This window comes from Rhinolophus hipposideros, assembly GCF_964194185.1.
Source record: "Rhinolophus hipposideros genome assembly, chromosome: 7".
Classification (NCBI taxonomy): Eukaryota; Metazoa; Chordata; class Mammalia; order Chiroptera; family Rhinolophidae; genus Rhinolophus; species Rhinolophus hipposideros.
Genome location: NC_138053.1, coordinates 21,558,327 through 21,579,389, shown reverse-complemented (window position 1 = coordinate 21,579,389; position 21,063 = coordinate 21,558,327). Strand labels below are relative to the sequence as shown.

Below are 21,063 nucleotides of genomic sequence, written 5' to 3'. Positions count from 1 at the left end.
GGTAGTCTCTGCGTGGTTCATCTCTCCCACTATACAGTACCTAGCTCAGGGCAGGTCCCCAGAGAGGGTATAACGCATACTTGTCTGTCTGCACTGCTGACAAACCCTGAGGGCAGACATTTTGGTCTTTTGTATCCTAAGTTCCTTGCAGAGAGCCTGGCACATAGTAGGTGCTCAAGAATACTGATGAATACATGAGGGTACATACTGCAAGCTCCATGTGGCACCTTCCAGAGCTCCAAGGAGGCAGACAGAGGAAGAGCTGATCTTACTGTGCCCAGGCTGGAGCTGCCAGCACTACCTCTCCGGTGGGGTGATGCATGGAGCCCTGGGTTCACTCTGGGGAGCGTGTTCCACTGCCCGCCCCTCTGCAATATATATAGGTATTATATGTGAAAATATATAATATATATGTATAGATAGAGCCAGGAGAGCAGTTTCCAGGCTCTCGGCCTCACATGGAAAGATGCTGGCTCGGTTATTAGATGGCCATCTGCTGGGGCTGGTTAGCCATTAGCCACTGATATAACGGGCAAGGGAGTTGCTTGGCTGGCAGAGAAGCCCAGGGCGGATTGCGGATCCTGTGGCTCCTGCTTCCTGTGTCTCCAACCCAACCGCCAGCGAGACTATAGTGATATGACTCCCCTACCTATGGCTCCGTGGGTGTTCCTTTCTGGCCTCACCGTATCCTGCGTTCTTATGCCGGGAGCGGGAGCTGAGACCCTGCATGACAATAATGACAATGACCAGAGACCTTGCATGACATAATACTTAAAAATATACACATCCACACCGGGAAGGTATAAATAAATATATAACTATAAATGAACTAATATGCACACAGTCTTAACTCCGAAGGCGAGAGAGCGGCAGTGACCAGGTGACGCCGCCTCGCCCCCGCAGGCCCCAGGGGACAGGACTGCGGTATCAGGCGGGTGGGCGCCGTCCAGCGCGTGGGCGCCGGGAGCCGCGGAGGGCGGCGTGGGTGGCCCTTCCGGCTTTCCGTCGCCGCCGCCCCATTGGCTGGGTTTGGAGCAGCTGACGGGCGCCGGGAGGGGGAGCTTCAAGGATGGCGGCGTCCGCGGCACTGATCCTGCGGGAGAGCCCCAGGTACCCGCCTGCTTGGGCACTGGCAGGGTGTCGCTCCGGGGTGTCGCGGAGAGGGCCGGCGCCAGGATGCCCCTGCCGTCCGTCGCGGGGATCGGGAGCGGGGGGCGCGGGGCTGCGGAAGTCGCCATGCGGGGCCCGCAGGAGCGCGCGGGACGGTGGGCGCCTCCACCTTCCCCGGGGGGCACCTACGCGGGGTCGCAGAGCGCCCGCCGCGCAGGTCAGGACGGCGGTGTGTGGTCTCTGTCACTGATCCCGGAGCGCAGTGGCAGAAGTACTCGGGCCTCCCTGGAGTGATGCTGACATCAAGTGGAGAGAGGCCCCACTTCCGTTTCCCGGTCTCTTTCAGCCCTGATTAGATGAGCAAGGCTCCCATTGGTGCTGGACTGTCTTTAACATCTACCACGTGTCAATATCCCTTGTCAATCAAGATAGACTAGACCTCCGGCCCGGGAGTTTGGGGGTGGTAACATCATATAGTTAGAATTTGGTGACATTGCTTTTGTTTTCATTTTGTTTATTTCTCGTTAATTTCTCCTTATGGTAGGGAAGGTCCGCTGTCCATGGTGGTGATTTAACGTTCTCTTTTAAAATAAAATTGTTTAAGTAAACATAACTCCATTTAATGGAAAATAAAAATAAAAAAAATTAATGAAAAAAAAAAATAAAGATGACTCCATTTAATGACAAATAATAATAATAAATAATAGTGAAAAAAATAATAACTCCATTTAGTGAAAAATAAAAATGGTGTGTTGATGCGGGAGAAGTGCTGAAGTGCGTAGGCAAATAATTGAAGTTGGGAAATAACTCATTTGTGCCTGGATTGGGCGGGAATCGTAAAGAAGACAGTTGTCATTTGACAGTTTTTCCTTCTTGCTGGATTCCTTGAGTTCTGACAGCCAGTTCTTTTCCTCACACCAGTGTTCTGGGTAACATACACGTCAGTAAAACAATATGGTACAGTAGAATTCTTATCACATAAGTTAAAGTTAGTTATCACAATTGAAGCAGGATTTTAACAACTGTGTATTTAGTGACTCCAAATGGTTTTTGTATGTAGTATTTTTTTTAATTCCATTATCTGCCCTGAGTCATTCTTTTCTTTGTACTTTTGGTGAAAAATCATTTCCCTCCTTCCACGCTTGGGTTCCATTTTGGGTTAAGTGGATATTTTCAACACCGACTGCTAAATGAATGCCATTCCCCACAGAGTGCAAGCTTCCCCTAGTAGTTTGCCTTGCCCAAAAGAAAGAGAAAATTTGCTAAATGAATCTTTTCAACAGAAGTTGAAATGCCTTGCTTCCTTTGCTGGCCATCACGTTTTCTTTTTCTTTCTTTCTTTCTTTCTTTCTTTCTTTCTTTCTTTCTTTCTTTCTTTCTTTCTTTCTTTCTTTCTTTCCTTCCTTCCTTCCTTCCTTCCTTCCTTCCTTCCTTCCTTCCTTCCTTCCTTCCTTCCTTCCTTCCTTCCTTCCTTCCCTTTCTTTCTTTATTTTCTTTTATTTCATCATTTTATTTCATTTCTTTATTTCTTTATTTCCCTTATAGTATAATCAGAGTTCTTGAAATGAAAAGTTATAGACAACTGCAATTATAGGCAACTGAACTTACAGCAAGTACAGTTCTCCTTGGAAAACTCACTTAAAAACTTTGTTTTATTTATTTAGCATGAAAAAAGCAGTGTCGCTGATAAATGCAATAGATATAGGAAGATTTCCACGATTGCTCACCCGAATTCTTCAAAAACTTCATCTGAAGGTTTGTACTTTTGCATTTCTATAGCTTATACTTTCTGTGATTCCCCTGAAACTCTGTGTTTTTACTTAAAAGAACTTTTGGCGAAGCATAGTGTTCCCCAGTGTGTCTTTGAGAACACCGGGTCTCTAGAAAATTTGATAATGTCCCATGGTCCAAAGTTTGGGAAACTGTCTTCATTAAAGTCAATTTTTGAAAATTATGGAACTGTTCAGAGTATATTAGATGGTATCGTTTAAGTAAATATTTAAGGGCGAACGTGGTGTGAAAAATTTTCCAAATGTGTTTGACCATGGAACAGTTTTATCATGGTATATATTTTGGGACTGAGATTCTGTGGAACATGCTTTGGGAAAATTCTGATTTGATGACTTCATTCTTCCTCTTAAAAATAATTCTGTGGTATTGCTATCAACCAGCATTTAATCTTTTATTTAATCTTTCACTTTTATTTCAAGGGTGTGGATATTTTGGACATACTGATATTAAGTCATTCCCTGCTTGGTCATCAATCTAAGTTAATCTAAACCAATCTAAAGTTTATCAGGTTATAAAAATTTAATTCCATCTAATACATGTTTACGGAACACTGACTAACTGCCCTGCTTGGTACCAGGCATCACAATTAAACAAGAACCGGAACTCTTTCCTCTTTTTTTTCCCTCTTGACAGGAGCCAGCCCCAAAGCTCTTTCTTTCTCTGAAGTGTCTCTGAAATCCAAGTTCTCCTTATAGTCCTGGTTCATACACTTATTCTCTCTTTTGGATTGCAATAATTACCTTCAAACTGATATTTCAAAGCCTATAGTCTTCTCCCTTCCTATTGTTTCTTTGTAATGCTATTGCATTTATGTTTCCAAATATTATTTTTCCTAAAGAAAAAAATTGAAAAGAATTGTTCATATCAAAGTGACTTTCCATTGCTGCTGTTCTAATGCCTTTATATTATTAATTCATCTAATCCTTACAGCAACTTTAGGAAGTAGGTACTACTGTCATCCTTATTTTATCCATGAAGATACTGAGATAGAGACCAGGTAAGTAATTTGCGCAAGGTTACACAGCTAGCTAGTAAGGCACTCTGGTTCCAGAATCCATCCCTTTAATCCATTGCAGTAAACTTTAGAAAAAGAGTACAAAATAGTATATAAATCAGTCTAAAAATAAATGATGCAGGCAGATTAAACAGATGTTCTGCTTTGATTCCCTGAGCTTGTTGGTGGCTGCTTTCTGCATCATATAAAACAGCATGGGACAGAAAACGCTCATATACAACTTTTTTTCTTCATACTGAGGAAGGATGGAACATTTTCAGGGAAAATTTTGATGTGTAGTTTGTCTTTGAAACTCTCAGTGATCTCTGGAGTTGGAAATAAGTTAATGTCTATGTTAGAGTAACTGAGTGGCTGAAGCATTCCACAGAGATGCTTGAATGCTGTGCTCTCAGAGGTACGGCAGTGGAGATGAGAAGTTGTGGTATTTGAGAGCTGAAGGAACTAAAGACGGAAACATATATATATATATGTGAGTATTTGCCTGCTATGAAAGAAAGTCTGGAAAGGTACAGATTTTTTTTTTCCTGGACAGTTTCAGCGAATGTTCTTCCAGAGGGGTTCCTATTGTGATAAAAGGTTTTATCAAATAAAGTTTGCAGTGACATTTACGATCTGCCGACTTTCTTTTATGTACTCTTGGTCTGTCAAATTGACCTGTGCCTTGATACAAGCAGAGCTGTTGCAACAGTGAAACCTGATGCAGGTAGATGGGTGAAGAGGCTTAGGGATTTTGTTGCTTTCGGAATGTTATCAGCCTGCCACTTTGATTTTACTAAGTTTAATCTGCTATGGGCAGAGGATATCTGTTTTTGTCCAGACTGTTCCTTGGCATCCCGAGTAGGGATGAACATGGGGAAACTAAAACAGCATAGATATAGAATATAGGTGTGCCCAAGCATGGGTCTTCCAGTCCTTTGAATTGGCAGTCTTCCCGGGCTGTCCTAGCATATAGAAATACATGGCATTTTGGGGTTGCTACAATGTGTGGAGGGTGCTGCTGACCTTTAATGCCCAGGAACTTTAAAAATACCTTGCACCGTGCAGGACAGTTTTGTGCAAATAATTGTCCCATCCAGCTCGCCAGTAGAGTCTGCATTGGGAAATACTGAGGCAAGTCAGATTGACTACCATAGCTGGGGACTTAGAAATAAACACTTATGGCTTCTGAGTTTCAAAACTCATGCAACTAAATAACCTCATATACTTTGCTACACAGGAGAGACTTTTAGGCCCTCACACTAACCCTTTTGATGTAGCCGTGCTGTATGTCTAGTTCTGAGAGATCAGCTGTCTGGGTTCTTGGCCATGACAGACTAGGAACAGCAAACTGGGGGATGAAGGCGCCGCTATGATGAGGTGTGTAGACAGTTTCAGGATTGGCTACTGCTCATGGAGTGAAACTGAAGAATTATGAGACTCAGACAGAAGAAATATTAAAGCACAGAAACCTGAGTTTTTAAAATTTTGTTCTTTTTTTTAACTAAAGTGAAAAATCATCAGTGTATTTTAGGAGTTCTTTAGGATACTTCAGCACAGAACTTTGACGTTTGTAATTAGGACATGAGTCATCACAAGAAATTAGTTTAATCCAATATGATTTATTTTTAGAATTCTAGAATGGATGCCATACATTTTAGAAATATTTATTTCAAAAGCTTAAAAGTTCATTTATTTGATATATTCACTTGTGTGTACCACTGTATTTTCCCATTATGAAGAGAAGTTTCATTATGTTAACAGTAACATAAAGGATAATCACAGATGTAAACCCCAGCATACAGAAATACCTAAGGATTTTTTGTTGCTTGTTACGATGTGTGGAGGGTACTGCTGGCATGTAATGCCGTCGGAGTTGTAAATGTCTTATAATGTGCATGGCAATCCTACACAAAGAACTGGCCCCACATACGGACAAAAATGAAAGAGTAGCTTATCTCTGAAAATGCATTTATTTTGTATTTAATATAAGGTGTAAGGCTTCTTATAAATGATGTAGACATATACGTTAAGTTATAATGTGTGCAGAGTACTAGTACCATGTATTCTTCCATTTGTGGTGTTTGTATATGTGTATTACTGTATGTGAGTCAGGCTTGGACTCTGGACCACAGTCCTCTCCATCTCTAAATCCATGCTCTGAGTTTTTAAAACCTAATTGCCTTCATAATTATTTAGGTAATGCACTATTTTCTTAGAATAGAAGGCCTTTATAATTTTCTGAGGAATGTGACCTGAATTCAACTACATGTGGACTTGAGATTAGTTCTCTCATCATTCATGTTAAGAAAATGATGTCTTTGAACAACAACAACAAAAAAAAAACAGAAAGAAAAATAAAAGTTGGAAGAATTAATTTTTTAATTTGCTTTTTTGTGCCCTTAGGTTTCAAAATATTTCCTGTGCTTAAATTATTTTAATAACATTTTAAATTTCACAAATAATTTATGAATAAGTTTTTGTTTTAAGAAATTTGAACTGTGTGGACAGACTGAAATGCCCCCTTGGTTAACTCTTGCTCCTCCTTCCATCTTAATTCTCTCCTGTGTTAGTTTACAACTGAACTACAAATTATCCCAAAATTTAGCACTTTAAAACGACAATAAATATCTCTCACAGTTGCTGTAGGTCAAGAATTTAGGAGTTGCTTGGCTGGATGGTTCCGGCTTGGGGTTTCTCATGAAGTTGCTGTCAACTGTTGGTTGGGGCTGCTGTTATCTGATAGTTTGACTGGGATTGAAGGATTTCCTTCCAATATGGCGAGCTGGTGGCAGCAGTTGGTTGGAGGCATCAGTTCCTTGCCACACAAGTCTTTCCTCTGGACATGGATGTTGGCATCTTCCAGAAAGAGTGATCCTAGAGAGGCAGGTGCTGTCCTTCTTAAGACCTAGTGTTCGATATTGCATAGTTTCATTTTCATTATATTCTACTTGTTAGAAGTAAGTTACCAGGTTTGGTTCACATTCAAGGGAAAAGAAATTAGGCTCCATCTTTTGAAGGGAGGAGTGTTAAAGAATTTACAGAATCATCAAACCACTACATCTCCCTAGAAGTAGACTTCATTATCACTTTGGTTTTTATCTTTCCACATCTTTTTCTATGGATTAGTAAATACAGATGTGCACACACGTAATGCATGCACATCCATGTAGAAATGTGTTTGTCTGTGTGTTTTTATATGTGGTATCACAGTGTATATCTGCCCTCCTACTTACCTTTTCACTCACTTTTATCAGAGATCTTTCCATGTCAAATTCATGTTATTAATAGTACTACCTTATTCTTTTTAAGTGTTGTTTTTCCTTTCTGCCTATTTATATGTGTTTAAGGCATATTCTCTTTTAATATAGAAAAAATTAACATCTCACTGTCCATTTTAAAATTTATGTTTCTTGGATACTCTCTAATTTTATAAACCTGGGCCTTAATTTTCTCCCATTGAGAGGATTTCTAAGAAATAATATATCTCCTTTACCTTCTCTTTAACTCCCAAATATGTGTGGGTTGCTGTTGGTAGAAAGAAGTTAAACTGCTGCTGTTTGAAAGCAAATAGAAGAACTTACATTTAATATTGGAACTTACAATTAATATATCTACCCAGGGTCATTTTTGTAGCAAGATGTGGAATATGTGTTTGAAACTTTGTTTTGTCGCTATATTCTCCAAATGCTGTTCTGCTCACTCATTTTAAGCTCCTCTTTATTTTAAGGGTTCATGCCTGATGTACCAGGGACTGGGGGGATATAAATATTCCCTTATCTCCCTTCACTCGGAACCTCTTTATTAACGTAATGCCATTTAAGATCTTGAGAATGCCTCTTTTGTTGTTCTCTCTCTCTTAAAAATCTTACTTCCTTTTACACATTGGGGACACTGAAGTTTATTTTTCTACATGCTCAGTCTTTATTTTTATTTTGTCAAAACAGCTTATTTTGGTTTATATGAAAAGGATTCAGACTGAACAACTTGGAAATTAAATTGTAAATAACTACTGTGTTTCCCTGAAAATAAGACCTAGCTGGACAATCAGCTCTAATGTGTCTTTTGAAGCAAAAAATTAAAATAATTTCCAAGTTGGTCTTATACAAGACCGGGTCTTATATTATGGTAAAATAAGATCGGGTCTTACGTTAATGTTTGCTCCAAAAGGTGCATTAGAGCTGATTGTACAGTTAGGTCTTATTTTCGGGGATACATGGTATTGAATTTAATACAACATGTGGTTCAGTAATTATACATAAGTCATACTGTTATATTTTTCATATTATAAAATCTGGTACTGTAGCTCATTATATCAAAAAGATGTATGATAGTCAGAAATTCTGGGACTTTCAAATCAAAACATTGCTGTTAAGGTAAGTAAAGTACTTGGCATTTTGGCCAAATTGGATTCATTCTTTTCTCAGTCAAAAAACAGTAGGGACTGGGAGTTCTCGTGACTAGCCTCCAAAAAACCAAAAATATGCCAGTTTGAGTTCTAATGCAGCTTCGATTGAATAACTTTGTAGTTGTTCATCATCCTAAACTGTCAAGGCAGGGACTCATGGAACTTCTGAAGCTTCTCCATATTGGGGACCGGCAACAGTAGAGAATGTTGTTTTTAGTATGTGTGCAAAATGTATTTTTATTTAAGAGCTGTTTTAGTAGTGTACATTTTTCATACTTGATAAACTAGTATCTTTAGATCGAGGAGATTATTTTGGAAATGAAAGAAAGGATACTAGTCAGAGGTTATACTCAAATGGCTATTTCCTTTCTATTATCATATATTGCTTATAAAAGTAATTGTGTAATGTTTAAGTTTTGGAAAATATTGAAATTATAAAAAGGACAATTTCCTGCTTTACATACTTGTATACTCTTACAATCACCTATACTTTTGCAGAACTCATCAAAATGGAAATTATTTGAATAATTATTTGTTTTTATGTGTCGTTTTAACTCGAGTATAGTATACCTGAGAACATGAACTGTCTAGTAGCACATAATGGATGCTCAGTAAATATTTTTGAATGAGTGAGGATGGAAATTACTGTTAATTATTATTAACATTTTGAGGTTTAACCTTCTTGTTTTTTTTCCCTAAAGGCCATTTGTTATGGTATTTTCTGTTATTTTTCCACCTCCTATAAATCATAGAACTTAAAATACTGTCTTTTGAAAATGAACTTTATTTGGCAAGATCCCGAGACTGAACTGTAGTATGATTTTGAGATACTGAAATTTATAAACAGATCAGTTTCACCATGGATTCACTTTTTCTTTCAAATTCTCATTCCGTATGTGAATAAGTGGGCATTCTGTCAAGTATCTGAGTTTTGATTACCTGAATGTGCACTAATAGATTGCTTTTCGTGTTGTAGGCTGAGAACAGTTTCAGTGAAGAAGAGGAAGAAAAACTTCAAGCTGCATTTTCTCTAGAGAAACAAGATCTTCACCTAGTTCTTGAAACAATATCATTCATTTTAGAACAGGTACTTTTATTGCCCCAAACTTCCTAATCATGGTTTGTTTACAACATGTTTGTATTGCTATGATATCTGTAGCATTATATTTTTTTAAAGTATGCACATAGAAGCTATGAATATATTCTAATAAAAAATTTTAATGCAGTAAAAAAATATTTGACTGTATCATTTTTTCCCCCATGGCATTGCATTCTATGAAATAATCTTAACGTTGAATAGCGTGAGTAAAGCATTTGGCAATATGAATCAAGACTTTATTGACTTGAGACAGTTATGAAGTATTTTAATTCATTGTTACATGGTATAATAATTTGGAAAAATGAACACACTTTATTTAAAAATTTTAATAAATAATTTTGGGGGATTTATTTGACCAAAATGATAAATAAAACATTTAGAAAAGAAGTAGTTGTCAAGGGACCTTTTGTCATATTGTTTCTTCCTACTGAGCTGCCCTTCTGCATCTTTTCTTTTCATCACAATTCAGTTTATTGTACAAGGTCCCATCTTAGGTCACATCTTCTCCCCCTGCAGCCTTGACCCCTTACTTGCAGTCTTCCTCTTATTTGGATTCCTTTCATCCTTGGCTCATCACAGTAGACCACAGTGTTAGTCTTTGTCTATTTCACAGGTGTCAGTTATGTCTTCTTCACCAGAGGCCAGGAACTTTTTGTGTGTGTACATCTTACATAAACGTAACATATTGCTGGGTTTAAAATAGATGCTCAATAAATTCCTGTTGGTTAATAGAATACTTGTGCAATACAATTTTAAATAGTGCTGTGTAACTTCATGATCATTCTAGTGAACAGATACTGTTAAAATGATAAGCTGCCAGGCATCTAGTACATACGGCCTCATACAGCTTATAGATCATAAAGGTGACTATCCTCAGCGGGCCTTCAGTAGAAGAAAAGGATAATCGAATAGGACAGAACAGCATGGAGTGTATGAGACTATTGTTCCAGAATAAGGTAAAAAATGGAACAAATATCACTGTTAAAAATTTTATAAATTTTTGTTATATGTTACCTCAGAAGTTGGTAGATGGTAGATAGTTTGGAGAACGTGCTTCTTGGAAAAATTTTGTTAGTCGAGAAAAGTGTTGTGCACTTCTTTGAAATAATTAAGTGATATAAGGAAATGAAATTTTAATTAGGATACCATTTATTTGGCTAAAACAAAGACATTTTTCTGTTAGGTGGATTTAAGATGACTTAAACTACAAGCAAAACAAACAGTGTAGCCCAAATAATTTAGGCCATTTAATGCTAAATCTTTCAGCCCTTGGAATGGTATATTATTTGTGAAATAATAAAAAATTTCTGCTGCAGTAGAAATATAAACTATTCTTTTGATTTAAATCATTTAAAAACAATTTTGTGTTTGATTATAGATCAAGGTCTCTACGAGTATTAGAGAGATATGTTATGTTTTTTTTCTCTTTACTAGGCAGTATATCACAACGTGAAGCCAGCAGCTTTGCAGCAGCAGTTAGAGAACATTCATCTCGGACAAGACAAAGCAGAAGCATTTGTCAGTGCATGGTCTTCTATGGGCCAAGAAACGGTCGAAAAATTCAGGCAGAGGAGTCTCGCTCCCCACAAGGTACAGGATATGTTATACCAAAGTGATTTTTCAGTAATGTATGGCATAGATTATTATACCTGAAGAGTTTTTAAGTTGATAATGTTTGTTTCTGTATCATTGTATTAGTGCCCAGCAGGATGCCTTGTGTGCAATAGGTGGTCAATATCTGTTGGATAACCAATAGTGACCAAAATGGACATTTTTGGGAAAATATAAAGTAACAACAATGTCGCAAAGCTCTTTCGTTGCCTATAGTCACTCTTAATGGAGGTTAAGATAACCATATGGATTTTGCTCCTTTTTCTGTTAATATGTTGTGTTGCATAATTGATTTTCAGGTTTTCCACCAACTTTGTATTCCTGGGTTAAATCTAAGTTGGTCATGGTATGTAATCCTTTTTATGTGTTGCTGGATTTGACTTGCAAATAATTTGGTAAACATTTTTCCATCTATGTTCATGAGGAATATTGCTCTCTAGTTTTCTTGTGATACCTTTGCTGGTATCAAGGTAATACTGGCTTTGTAAAATGAGTTGGAAAGTATTCCCCACTCCTTTTATATTTTCTGGAAGAATTTGTGAAGGATAGGTATTATTTTGCATTTCATCAGCATTATGTGTGAATCTAGTAGATCCAAATCCTTGTTTGAACTTGGTATTGCCAGTTGTTTTCTTTAAAGCCATTCTATTAGGTTTGTACTGATATCTTGTGTTTTTGATTTGCATTTCCCTAATAACAAATTAGGTTGATGATCTTTTCATGTACTTATTTGCCATTCATATATCTCCTTTGGTGAAGTGTCTGTTCAAATCTTTTGCCTAACGATATTTGCACATTATTACAGATAAAAGTCCCATTATAATAATATAAGGGACAATTACAAGTATAAATACCAGCATATACAAATGCATGTTGTTGTTTTTTTCGTTTTTGGTTGTTAATAGTGTGTGGAGGGTGTTTTCTATTTGAGTTTTGTAAATTCTTTATATAATCTAGATATAAGTCCTTTGTCAGATATGTGATTTGCACGTGTTTTCATCTAATCCACAGCTTTTCTTTTCATTTTCTTAACAATGTCTTGTTGAGCAAAAGCATTTAATTTTGATGAAGTTTGATTTATCAGTTTTTTGTCTTTTATCGATCCTGCTTTCGTTTTGTAACTAAGAATTTGTAGCCTAATATTATGTCACAAAGATTTTCTCTTTTGTTTCTTTCTAAGTGTTTTATAGGTTTATGGTTTATATTTAGGTCTAAGATCCATTTTGAGGTAATTTTGTATAAGGCATACCGTGCAGGTCAAATTCTTTTACTCTGTATATGGATGTTCATTTGTCCCAGCATAATTTGTTGTTAACATCATTTTGTTACTGAACTGTCTTTGTCCTTTTGTCAAAATCATTTGATATACTTGTGTTGGTCTTTTTCTGGACTCTCTATTTGGTTCCATTGATCTATTTGTCTGTCTTTATGCCAGTATCACACTGCCTTAATTACCGTAGCTGTATAAGCTTTGTAGCAAATCTTAAAACCAGGTAGTATGAGTCTGCTTTGTTCTTTCTCATCAGTTTTTGTTATCCTGGGGGTTTTTGTTTTGTTTTGTTTTGCCTTTCATGTAAATTTGCTATATCTGTAAAAAATCCTGCTGGGATTTTGATTGAGATCATGTTTAATTTATAGATCACTTTGTAGAGAAATGACTTTTTAACAGTATTGAGTATATCTTTCCATTTATTTATATTGTCTTTGATTTAAGTCAGAGTTTTTCATTCTTATGGGTCTTGCACATATTTTGTTAGATTTATACGTAAGTATTTTGTTTGTTTTGGAGTTGCTGTAAATGGTACTATTTTTAAAATGTTGGTTTCTAATTGTTTATTGCTAGTATATAAAAACACAATTGATTTTAGTATATTGATCTTGTATTCTATGACTTTGGTAAACTCATTAATTAGTTATAGCATTTTTTGTGTGGATTCCTTGTTATTTTGTTTTTTTGTAGACAGTCATTGTCCATGAGTAGAGACAGTTTTATTTCTTCCCTTCCAGTCTTTTAATCTTTTATTTGTTTTTCTTGCTTTATTGCACAAACTAGGACTTCTAATATTATTTATGTTGAATAGGAGTGGTAAATTCGAAGCATCCTGCCTTGTTCCCGGTTTTAGAGAGAAAGCAGTCTGTCATTAAATAGGATGTTAGCTGTAGATTTTTAGAAAATGCTCACTTGTTATTTTCATCACTGTCCTTTTCTTTCTTTCTTTTTTTTTGTAAGTTTGCATCCTGAAAGCTCTCAAGAGTCCTTCACATCACTGCTTTATTTTTCATTTCAATTTCTTTTTCCTACATCCTGTACAGATTGTAAGTTTTCCATTTTGTGTCCATGAAATTCTTCTTTCAACCATCTCCATTAAAAAAAGAGACAAAAGCAAAAAACAAAACAACTCCACTTGCCTTTTAATATTTGCCTGTTCTCAATTTGTAATTGTCTTCTATTTTATAGAGTCCATTTTTCTTGCATTTATACAAGTACAGTATACTTGTACAATTAAAAGTACTTCTTTTTCTTCTCCCAATAGTAAGTAATTTTTCAATCATCTTCCGGATGATCGTTTCTTTTTTAAAGTAATATTTCTTCTCCATACTATGTTGCATTACATTAACTTTTGTTTAAAAAGTGGTTTAATCAGATGTCATATAAAAATATGCAAAAAAGAAGTTAGAAGAACATGATTAATTGCACACTGGTCCCATGAGAATGCTGGAAATTATTTTTTGCCAATTCAGAGTATATGAGAGGATACCTAACACATTATTTTAATGCTATTAATGCTAAATTAAGATAATATAATAATAGCAAACATTTCATGTGTATTGTTGACCAACTACTCTACTAAGTGCTTTATATCTCATAAAAATCAGTAATAGTTCTGGTTTATTTTTAAAATAAAATTGAGGCTTAGAGAGATTAAATGATTGGTCCAGGGTCATGCAGTTGTTAGTGGCAGAGTTGGGATTTGACAGAAGTAGTCACACTTTTAAGCCATTGTATTATACTACCACCTAGCTGTTACCTGCAGAATCTTTTGTCAGGCATTATGAAGGGTAATTTACATGGTTGTGTGTATGTATGTTTTATATCTTTGAAAAGGAAGGAAATAAAACTTCAGAAAGTATAACTTTACCTTGTTAAGCCAAGTGGTCATGGTGAAGCTGAGATGGGAATCAAATATATCTCTTAAGCCTTGTTTTTTTTTTTATCATGCTACTTCTGTTAGCTGTCATGTTATCTTCCTATTTTACCCTGATTAACTATTTAGGGTATATATGGTGACTAAAATAGTCATGTGTGAACATAGGTTGTGTCATTTAAATTGTAACAAAATATATGGCAGTGACTTTTTATATAATGAACGACAGGTATATTTGCAATGACTGACTATTGTTTTATGGAAATTAGGGGCTCACTCACATGAACTGTCTGGGTGGTGCTTACAGTGGAACATCTGTGGGTAATAATTCTAAATTCAGAGTCAGATTCAATTAAAAATAAGTTAAAAATCAAAAGGTACTTACTTTTAATTCAATTTTTAAAAACACCTCTTTTCATCTTCTGTTATTTAGATCTAAGAAGTAAGAGGTAGATTCAAAAATTAATCTTAGTGATAGCTTATCGTGGGAACTTCAGCAAAGAGATAGGAAACATAAAAATGGAGATAGAAAACATAAAAAAGAGCCAGTCAGAAATTAAGGATGCAGTAACCGAAGTAAAGAATACATTAGAGGGAATCAATAGTAGCTTAGATGAAGCAGAGGATTGAATGAGCGATTTAGAAGGTAAAGCAGCAGAAAACACCCAATCAGAAAAACAAAAAGGAAAAAAAATCCAAAATAATGAGGATAACTTAAGGGGCTCTGGGACGTCAAATATACCAACATTCACATTGTAAGGTACCAGAATAAAAGAGAGAGAGCAAGAAATTGAAAACCAATTTGAAGAAATAATGACAGAAAACTTCCCTAACCTGGTGAAGGAAATAGACATACAAGCCCATGAAGGGCAGGGAGTCCCAAACAAGATGAACCCAAAGAGACCCACACCAAGACACATAATTCAAATGTCAAAGGTTAAGGACAAAGAGAATCTTAAAAGCAGCAAGAAAAAAAGCAGTTACCTAAAAGGGAGCTCCCACAAGACTGTCAACTGATTTCTCAACAGAAACTTTACAGACCAGAATGGACTGGCAGGAAATATTCAAAGTGATGAAAATATAAGACCTACAACCAAGATTTCTCTACCCAGCAAAGCTATCATTTAGAATTGAAGGACAGATAAAGAGCTTCTAGGACAAAAAAAAGCTAAATGAGTTAATCACCACTAAACCAGTATACCAGAAATGTTTAAGAAGAAGAAGAAAAAAGATACAACTATGAATAATAAAATGGCAATAACTCCATATCTATATGAACAATTACTTTAAATGTAAATAGATTAAATGATCCAATCAAATGACATAGGGTGGCTGAATGGATAAGAAAACAAGACCCTGACATATGCTGCCTACAAGAGACTCACTTCAGATCGAAAGATACATACACTAAAAGTAAACGGATGGAAAAAGGTATTTCATGAAAATGGAAACAAAACAAAACGAAAAGCTGGGGCAGCAGTACTAATCCCAGACAAAGTAGACTTTAAAACAAAGGCTATAACAGGAGTCAAAGAAAGACCTAGTAATCCCACTTCTGTGTATTTAGCGAAAGAAACCCAAAATTACTACTTCACATTGATATGTACAATCGTATGTTCATTGCAGCATTATTTACAATAGCCAAGATGTGGAGGCAACCTGGATGTCCATCAGTGGATGAACAGAAAAAGAAGAGGTAGTTAGTATGTGTATACAATGGAATATTATTCAGCCATAAAAAGAATGAAATTTTGCCATCTGTAACTATAGGGATGGACCTAGAGGGTATTATGCTAAGTGGAGTAAGTCAGACAGAGAAAGACAAATGCCATATACTTTTACTTATATGTGAAATCTAAAGAACAAGATTAATAAAACAGAAACACATTCATAAATACAGTGAACATTTTGAGGGTTGCCAGATGGGGAGTGGTTTTGGGGGATGGGTGAAAAGGGGGAAGGGATTATGAAGTACAAATTAGTAGTTACAAAATAGTCATAGGTATGTAAAGTATTGCATAAGGAATATAGTGAATAATATTATAATAACTGGATGGTGTCTGATGGGTACTAAATTTATTGGGGTGATCACATTGTAAGTTATATGTCTAATCACTATGTTGTACACCTAAAAGTAATATAACATTGTATGTCAACTGTAATCGAAAAATAAAAAAAATTATTAAACCAAACATTCCCTTTTAAGTCATTGTAATAAGATATATGTGATTGTTAAGTGTAACAACTAATTGTTTGCCTCACTAATTGTTATATACCTGTATTTTATATAGAGTATAAGAAATTAGAAATTTGGATTTGCTATTTTAAAAACTTATGGTGTTCTTTTGCTTTATTTTTTTCTTTGATCTCCTTGTTTCTTTTTTCGGAATTGTAAGGATCGATGAATGGCTTATTATAAAGGGCACAGAAAAAGTATACTTCTTGCAGTTAAATCTTGAAACAGTATATAACTATGAATACTTGTTTGAGTGCCACTTCAAGATTTAAATGTTTCTTAATATTATCTTCTGCATCTATAGGAAAGGCATTTTATTGTAATTATTTCCATATACACTCAGATTTCTGCCTCTTTTGTTACTTTAGTTATTAGCATATTATGAATTAAGTAAAAGACAATTTTTCCATGTGCTAGAATTAACTGAATATAAATGCTTTTGAGGTTTAAACACTGCTATATTTATTTATTACTTTTTATTGAACTATAGTTTACCTGCAGTAAACGCAAAAGTTTTAAGCATTCAGTTTGATGAGTTTCAGAATATACACCCATTTAATCCATTAATCCATTACAAAACAGAAAATTTTCATGATCTGAAAAGTGTTCAGTTTCAGTTTCCTCTACCTTCATCCTCACTTTCCATCACCATAGATTGGTTTTGTCTGTTCTCGGTCTTAATATAAATGGACTCAAATAAATGTTTCTGGCTAGTACCATGTTTCCCCGAAAATAAGACCTAACTGGAAAAGAAGCCCAAGCACGATTTTTCAGGATGATGTCCCCTGAACATAAGCCCTAATGCGTCTTTTGGAGCAAAAATTGATATAAGACCTGGTCTTATTTTCAGGGAAACATGTTAACTCTAAGCATGCTTTTTTGGATTCATTTATGTTGTTTCTTGTATCAGTAATTCTTTTGTTGCTGAGTAGTATTCCATTGTATGAAAATATCACAATTTACTTATCCATACTCTTGCTGATGGATATTTGGGTTGTTTCCAGTTTCTGGCTATTATAAGACTGCTATGAACATTGTGTACAAGTCTTTTTGTGGACATATGTTTTTATTTCCCTTGGGCAAATATCCAGGAACAGGATTGTTGACTCCTTAAATCAAATCTGAGGCTCTCTATTTGAGTTTTAGCAATCCCATACTTCGTGGATTGGGAGAAGTCATGTAAATGTGAATCTCTCTCACCTTGCGTGGGGTCCCTTCTTTTAAGAGTCGAATTCCCTGTCTGGAGAATGTAGTCATTCTCCAGTGCCTTCAAATGACTATTTTTAAAATATTTGTCTAGAAGTTATAATTTTTATTGGCAAGGAGGATACTATAATTAAATCACTTCCTACTATTGTCAGATTAGGAACGCTAAAAGTGATTCTTTTAAATTGTTAAATCTTATTGTATTCCTGCTCTGCTCCAAATCCACTAGAGGCTTTCCATGTTACTTACAATAGAAGTCAAAGTTCTTACAATTGCCTTTAAGGCCCTACATAATTTATAATCCCTCCGTCCACTGCCTATCCTCTTGAGCTGCACCTCTTAACATCCTCTTTCTAGCTCAGTTTGGATGCCTCTAATCTCTACCTCAAAAGGTCTTCTCCTGGATCTTCCTATGGCTGGCTTCCTTCTCCTCTTCCACTGTTTGTTCTAATGTCACATTGATCAGTGAGCTTTGCCCTGAGTATCATGATGAAAAGTGCCATCACCTCTGTGGTACTTTCTTACTTTGTTTTTCTCCATAACATTTATTATCTGGCCCACTATGTGTTTTTTTTTTTTTATTGTATATCTCTATTACTAAACTATAAGCTCCGCAAGGGTAGGATTTTTTATGTGTTTTGTTCACTACTTTAAATGGCCCTTGGGTAATAGTGGGTTCACAGTAAATACTGTTTCCCCAAAAATAAAACCTAGCCACACAGTCAGCTCTAATGCATCTTTTGGAGCAAAAATTACTATAAGACCGGGTATAATATAATATAATATGATATAATATTATAATATAATACCAGGTCTTATGTTAATTTTTGCTCCCAAAGACGCATTAGAGCTGATTGTCTGTCTTATTTTCGGGGAAACACGGTAGTTGTTGAATGAATAAATGCACAATAACCATGCTTTACAAATTGTACTATTTGAAGTTCAGTCTGTTAGGTATTCTTGTAAAGAGAGATATTTGTATTTATTAGAGAAAAGAACAATAAAGAAAGGAGGGTGTGAATTATATTTTGTATCTCCTAGTTTTTTGTGTGTGTGTTTTCATTTTGGTTGCACTTTAAGCCTTTTGTGGTTCATCTATTTCAAGACTTTTTGAGTTTGTGTGGAATACTAGATTCAATCATTTACAGTTTTCCTCTTTAAAAGTAGGAATATAGAGATAGTTGCTTTAGCTTGAAACAGAACTTCTCCAGGAAAAATAGGTGGCTTCATTAGCTATTGATGCAGCAATCAATTTAAAGAGCTTCAGATCTAAGAGACCCTTAATCAATCTTATTTGAAACAGGAATGTATTCTCTACTTCATAAATAATTGGCGAAAACCGGAGCCATTAACAAATTAAATAAACATTTTACTAATGCCAAAGAACTGTGCTGTTAGCAAAATTACTCTTATTATGTCATAGTATTCAAAGATGTGCACTTGCTAAATAACGTTGATGTACTTTTTCAGAGTGTTGCCAATTGTGAGAACATTAGTTGAATTACATTTCAGTGTCCTCAAACTTGTCCTGTCATCTTCATGTATTCTTGGTATGCAGAGGTGGCAAATAAATTGAAGGATGTTCATTGATGTTTTCCCTCAACACCTTACAACTTGGATATGGAGACCATGATGAGGTATTTTGGCCAAGATTGTGGGTCAAGGAGTATAATTAAGTTCCATGCCACCCTAGTAGTGAGACTAGGTTGACTTTTGTGGCATCTAAACTTAAGGGTATAAGTTAGGCAGTATCCAAATTGTGATATTTGTAATAAAGCATTTGTACCTCTTATGATTTGTATAATAGCAACATTAAAGAAGGGCATTGGTTCAGTCACTTTGGGATTTGTGGTGTCCTCTGGAGAATGACTAACGTGTAGCCCTGTGCAATGTGATTTGTACAGTATGCTTTGTGGAGGGAGGCAGTTTCCTGGGTGCAGGATAACTCCGATATTGCTTCAAGTTTACCTAATTGCATCTGTGTGCTATATGTAATATGTATTATGTGATACATATTACACAGGTGTGATACATATTACATCTATGTCATACGGACTCCATAATGTATAATGGTCATTTCTGAGATCTTGACATTGTCATGTGTACTTACATATGTCACAGTGTAGAGGATTCTTTCTCTACGAGGCAAGTAGTAGTGGGCTTGGTCCGTGGAGGCTTATTGCCTTCTGTTTTTGCCAATGACTATGGCAAAGCAGGTGTTTAATAACAAGCAGCTGAAGATGTTCTCCCTTTGCATCTATGCATGCATTCTTTTGTTACAGCCTTTGGTATATTGTATCGTTTAAAAAATAATGTTATCAAATTATAATTCACATAATGTAATCTGTAGCCTTTAAAATTGTACAGTTTGATGAATTTTGATAGCTGTGTACCTGTGAGATCACTACCGTAATCAAGATACAGAGCATTTTCACTACCCTGAAAAGTTTCCTCTTGCCCCTTGGCAGTCCCTTCCTCCCCGAACCCTGGCCCAGGAAACCACTGATCTGCTGTCTGTCAGTATAGATTGCATTTTCTTGGATTTTGTAGAAATGGAATGAATTTTCCATCAGGCTTCTTCCACTGAGCATGATTTTGAGGTTCATCCCTGTTGTTGCACGTTATTTTTTGTTGCAGGGTAGTATTCTATCATATGGATATGCCATAATTTGTTAATCCACTCACAAAATGTTGATGAATATTTGGGCTACTTCTAGTTTTGGGCTGTTTTGAATAAATTTGTTAACATTCATGTACACATCTTTGTATGGATATGTATTTTAATTTCTCTTGGATAATACCTAGGGATGTATTGACAGGGTCGTAGGGTAGGTGTATCTTTAACTTTATAAGAAACTACCAAATGATTTTCCGTTTATCAGCAATTTCTTTGCACCCTGTCCTGCATTTGGTATTTGCCAGTCTTTTAAATTTTGGCTATTTTAATAGGTGTAAGGATATTGAACAGAAGGATGGTCAACATCATTTTGTGTGTTTATTGGCCATTTGTATGTATTTTTGTGAGTTATCTGTTTAAATCTTTGCCCATTTCTGTATACATTTCTTTGTCTTATTATTATTGAGTGGTAGGAACTCTATATAGTTTGGATACAAGTCTTTTATCAGGTTATGTATTATAAATATTTTATCAGCCTGTGATTTACCTTTTCTTTTTATTAATGGTGACTTTTGAATAGTAGAATTTTTAATTTTGATCAAGTCCAATTTATAATTTTTTAAATGGTTCATGATTTTAATAGTCTATCTAAAATCTTTACCTATCCCATTTGTCTAGAAGTTTGATGGTTTTAGCACTTACATGTAGGTCTGTGATGCATTTGGAGTTTTGTGTTAGGTAGGGGTTGTTTGTTCATTTTGTTTATGTATAGGTATCTAGTAGTTCCAGCATCATTTACCCGGCAGGAGCCAACTGATGGGCCTTTACTTCTCTGTCCTTTTGCCAAT

General features: G+C 35.7%; 1 protein-coding gene across 2 annotated transcripts in view; it reads left to right on the top strand.

Annotated features, from left to right (window-relative positions):
• The first annotated feature begins 1,031 nt into the window (after positions 1-1,031).
• The window catches only part of COMMD10 (COMM domain containing 10), a 151,475-nt gene continuing 131,443 nt past the window's right edge, over positions 1,032-21,063 (top strand). For both annotated transcript variants that reach the window (XM_081054351.1, XM_081054352.1), the window contains exons 1-4: positions 1,032-1,110; positions 2,775-2,865; positions 9,277-9,387; positions 10,834-10,989. In XM_081054351.1, the coding sequence (XP_080910477.1) occupies positions 1,070-1,110; positions 2,775-2,865; positions 9,277-9,387; positions 10,834-10,989 (399 nt within the window). In that variant the 5' untranslated portion in view covers positions 1,032-1,069. The remainder of the gene's footprint in view (positions 1,111-2,774; positions 2,866-9,276; positions 9,388-10,833; positions 10,990-21,063) is intronic.